Below are 5,000 nucleotides of genomic sequence, written 5' to 3'. Positions count from 1 at the left end.
AGCCAGCTCGACGTATAAAGTACAAAATGTATTATTATTTAGCAATAATTAGTATTGCACTCATCAAGAGTGTTAATCAACATGTACTCCTAAATAAATATTAATGTCTACACATTGTATATTCACTACACAGGATGCAGCTACCTATGCAGTAGTGTTTCTGAATTTATTTTTTGTTTCTCTCACCCAACCTATATCATTCTGATTGTTGTACATGGACAGAATAACCCAAACACAACAAATAACCACAGAAAAAAGGACAAAGGGCTCAAAACAAACAGCAGCCTGCTGTGACACACCTTTAGCACACCTTCATCACACCGTAAATACACCTTCATCACACCTTCATCACACCTTAAACACACCTTCATCACACCTTAAATACACCTTCATCACACCTTCATCACACCTTAAACACACCTTCATCACACCTTCATCACACCTTCATCACACCTTCATCACACCTTAAACACACCTTCATCACACCGTAAATACACCTTCATCACACCTTCATCACACCTTAAACACACCTTCATCACACCTTAAATACACCTTCATCACACCTTCATCACACCTTAAACACACCTTCATCACACCTTAAATACACCTTCATCACACCGTAAATACACCTTCATCACACCTTAAACACACCTTCATCACACCTTAAATACACCTTCATCACACCTTAAATACACCCTAAGCACACCTGCATCACACCTTCATCACACCTGTATCAGACCTTTAGCACACATTCATCAGACTTTTAACACACCAGTCATGACACCTTTAGCACACATTCGTCACATATTGTCTACTTCAGTGTTTCCATTCTGTCTGGGCCCTAAAGGTGATCAGAATGAATGCTAACCTCGTCGAGCGCCTCCAGATTCACCAAGTCATCATCAGGGGAGCTTTCGATGATCAGCGTCTTACGCGTGTTAATCCTCTCGTGCCTAAACAAGACAAGTCAAATAAACAAACAAATCAATACAGCACCCTAGAAGACAACAGGTTTATACACCCTAGAAGACAACAGATTTATAGACCCTAGAAGACAACAGGTCAATACAGCACCATAGAAGACAACAGGTCAATACAGCACCATAGAAGACAACAGGTCAATATAGCACCATAGAAGACAACAGGTCGATAGAGCTCACTAGAAGACAACAGGTTTATAGAGGACTTCAGAGCACATGGCATGTGTAGTGGTTCAGTCCATGTTCTCAACAAAAGGAAAGCATTTACACAGCAAGTGTTGAAGTCTGCTAGTGAACTTATTTAATCATCCGTAATTGCGTACTATTGTGTCATCGCTGCCATCTCTGTGAACCACTTTCAATCCCAGAGTGTATCTTCCTTTAGGTGAGAAGTGAGTAGAGGTCTATTCATTAGTCTGGTTTATGAGTGCAGTCGATTGAGTCAGTATTTGTATCTTTCATATGCAAAATACTAGTGCTGTCAGTTTAACGCGTTATTAACGGCGTTAACGCAAACCCATTTTAACGCCGTTAATTTTTTCATCGTGCGATTAAAACACTTTTTTTTTTTTTAGCTAAACGTTCTTTTTGCCCTCCCAAACTGTGTAGTAGGCTAACGTTACGTTTGCGTGAATGGTGAGCGCGATACGGCGAAATGGATGATAAAAAGCTTCTGAATAGAAAGTTTACCTTTAAAAGTTGTGTTGTGCAAAAAAAGCGAGCTTCACTGTTGTCTGAAAATGTCAACAGGCAGCTGGCTGAAAGCACAGAAGTAGTAGGCCTACCTTTTAGGCCTGACTTCTATGTTCACAGCAAACTTGAAAAAAAGAAAATATTAAGCCATGGATTAACTGCACTATAGGCTGAGTCCTTGTTTATCTGAAATGTGCACTTTATAATTTTATTTTGTACCGCCCTGTTTGGCAATGTTGTTTTTCAATAAAATAAAACATTGCATAAAGCAAGCCAATCCACGTGGCGAGGGGCGGGGGAGTTTCCCTGGAGAGCGCTGTTCCATTATCACCCTCTCATCTCACTTCATTTCAGCTTGACCTTTTATGCTACAGACGAGCCTTGGGGGCGAAGGTCAATGGAGAACCAGCTGCCACACTCACATCCTAAAAATCTCATCTTAAAAACTCCCCTGAGGGTGAGGGTGTGTGTGTGTGTGTGTGTGTGTGTGAGAGAGAAAAAGAGAAAGCGAGCGGACGAGAGAGAGAGAGAGAGAGAGAGTATGCATGTACAAGTGTATTGTGTGTGCATTGTATGTTTCTTTACTGTGATTAAGTGCAAATGCATTGTGTATCTGCAAATGCAAATGCATGGGAATGTTGTGTCTTGGGTAAGTGTGTGAATCATGGGAGAGTGCGTGTGAACTCAGACGACCCCAGATATAAGCAGCGACAGCTTAGCGGAGTTAAGCAAACTCTGCCAATGTAGGCCACGGCACAGCACACAATTAGACACACACCTAGACACAATGGACCCACCTGGGCCAAGAGAAAAACCTTGGACGTATTTATGCAACAATATTGGCCCAATTATGATTGTTTTTTCATGTCCTAAACCATGTCAAAATACACAAAACCTTTTAGTACCTTCCACAAGAGGTTAATGACTTCCGCACAAATAGACAAATCTAGGCCTACATCCAAAGCAAGAACGAAAAAAAAAAAAAAAAAAAAGGAATATCAAATATATAAAAAAAGGGCCTCAAATGGCAAGCTTTAAGAAAAAAACATTCTTCTACCCATGTGTTCATTTACCTAATGAAGGTCCAATGAAGGTGTCCATGGCCGTCCTTAATGTTACTACTTATCAAAAGAACTAAACATTGACCACGGATCTCACACTTGTGTGCTATGTTATTTGATAAAAAGACACTAGACTTTGAAACCCCCCCTCACAAACAATCCTCCTCATCATAATATCCGCTCACATTCCCCTCCCCTTTAAAAAACAACATACCGGTAGCTTAAGAATAAAACAGAAAAAACATTCCAGTCAAAACAAAAATAAACGTATCCAATCCATCTTCCGAAAATAATAGCAAATAGCACTCACCTATGGCTACTCCACATTCTGTCTCTCTCGACAAACAATCCTTCGCAAGAAAAAACAACAAACCATTGGACACTGTTTCCACTCCAACCCCCTCACCCCCCACCCCACCCAAAACAAAAATGACTCTCCTCCCACTTGCAAACTAACGTGTCATTATCCAACATAATCCTATTTATCCTGCCCCCCATCCCCCCAGCAAAAGAAAAAAAAAGTTTCACCTTCCTCTTCATATTCTTTCAGTACCTCCAAAGAACACCCCCCCCCCCCCCCCCCCAAAAAAAAAAAACACTCCCAATCATTCCAGTACCCCACCCTCACCCTCACCAAATAATGCACCTCTCGTCCAGTCCTATGATGAAAAAAAATTAAACAAACAGAGAGGAACAGACAGAACCCTAACCCAAGGCGCTCGCAAAAAAAACACCCCGTTGACAAAACAGCCACCCATCACCCTCCCCCCCACACACACACCTCAAATTCCCCCCCACACACCTCAAATTCCTCAGACCTCCATCATCATTCAACACATGCACTAATAAAAAGAACACTACACCACCAAAACCTGAGCCCATATTCCATTTCCTGTCCCACACTCGCCCACCCCCACTGACCAGAGAGTGGAGCTCACGCTACCCAGCTCCCATGACTACTCACTACTACCAGTTTCCTCTATTTTTCAACCAACACAACCTCTGATTGCAAAAAACAACAGACGCTACACCACACAAACCCCTACACCCTACCAAAAAACTTCACCCTCCCTCTGTATCCACTGACCATTTCTTCTTCCACACTCGTACCCTCCTCACCAGAGAGAGGGCTCGGCGCCTGACCTTTCGGCGGGCCTTCCTGCTCAAGTCCAGCATAGTGGCATGGCTGCCCCAGAAACAACCGCACGAGCTGGGGGAGGCTGAAGCGACCCGCCCTTGATTGTTAGCGCGAAGGTCTGACTGACTAACTGACTGACTGACTGACTGACTGACTGACTGGCTGGCTGGCTAGTGGACTGACTTTCTGAATGAAGGTCTGGCTGGCAGGTGGACTGAGCACTGAGTGCTAAGAGCGAGACTGCTAATCGTCACTGCGATCTCTGATCCTCTCCTCCTTTGCAGTCACTAAGCCCAACATGGACTGGCCTTCCGCCCACAAGGTCAGGTGTAATCTCCTTAACCCCACTCACACTCTCCCTTAAACACACACAAACACAAACACACACACACACACACACACACACACACACACACACACACACACACACACACACACACACACACACACATAAACGTTTTCAACCAGTGATATGGACTGATTGTTTTTTTTCTGCGTTTCTTTTCGATGGTTTTCAAATGGTATTTTAAATAAAGTTTTAAAAAGTCAAAAGTTTCTCTCCCTGTCTCTCTCTTTATCTCGCTCTCCCTCTCTTTAGCTGTCTCGTCCTCTTCCTCTCATCCTCTTTCTCTCCCGCCAGGGGCCATGGCGAGGGATTCCTGGATCAGTCTTGCTTCACCAGCTCTGACCTTAAGGCTGGTTATCACACTTCTGGTAAAGCGACTCAGGCCCCAATCAGAGCGTGACTGATGCTAGCCGATTAGCGGGCAGACAGCAGTTATGTAATGCATCTACACAACTAGCGAAGCAGCTGACGGAGGCGCGAGGATGCTAATATTCCCCATCGGTTTCACACGTGACACTGGAGTGCAGGGAAACATCACTGTATTTGTCACCATGGCGATCAGATAGCACAGCCACAGACGGTGGCCCAGACGCTGAGGAAGAGTTTTTATGAGTCTGTGTGCCTCTCATTGGGCTGAAGTGCCACACACTCGTCCTCGCACCCCCTCACTCAGAAGTATCCAAACTCAGAAAGACAGACAGACACAGAACTCTTTCAGTCGGGTTCGTTCCTAATTACAGTTGAAGAGGCGGATGCTGCGGAAGAGTGTAAAAGCGTGGAGT

At 44.0% G+C, this 5,000-nt stretch overlaps 1 protein-coding gene across 1 annotated transcript in view; it reads right to left on the bottom strand.

Annotated features, from left to right (window-relative positions):
* myo3b (myosin IIIB) overlaps window positions 1–5,000 on the bottom strand; it is a gene marked incomplete at both ends in the record, with an annotated part of 156,523 nt that overhangs the window by 74,283 nt on the left and 77,240 nt on the right. The window contains one exon of the mRNA XM_080839760.1: window positions 869–953. Coding sequence (XP_080695886.1) covers window positions 869–953 — 85 coding nt within the window. The remainder of the gene's footprint in view (window positions 1–868; window positions 954–5,000) is intronic.

Source organism: Sprattus sprattus, assembly GCF_963457725.1.
Source record: "Sprattus sprattus genome assembly, chromosome: 5".
Classification (NCBI taxonomy): Eukaryota; Metazoa; Chordata; class Actinopteri; order Clupeiformes; family Clupeidae; genus Sprattus; species Sprattus sprattus.
The sequence above is the reverse complement of the archived record's forward strand: the minus strand, read 5'-3'. Positions and strand labels throughout refer to the sequence as shown.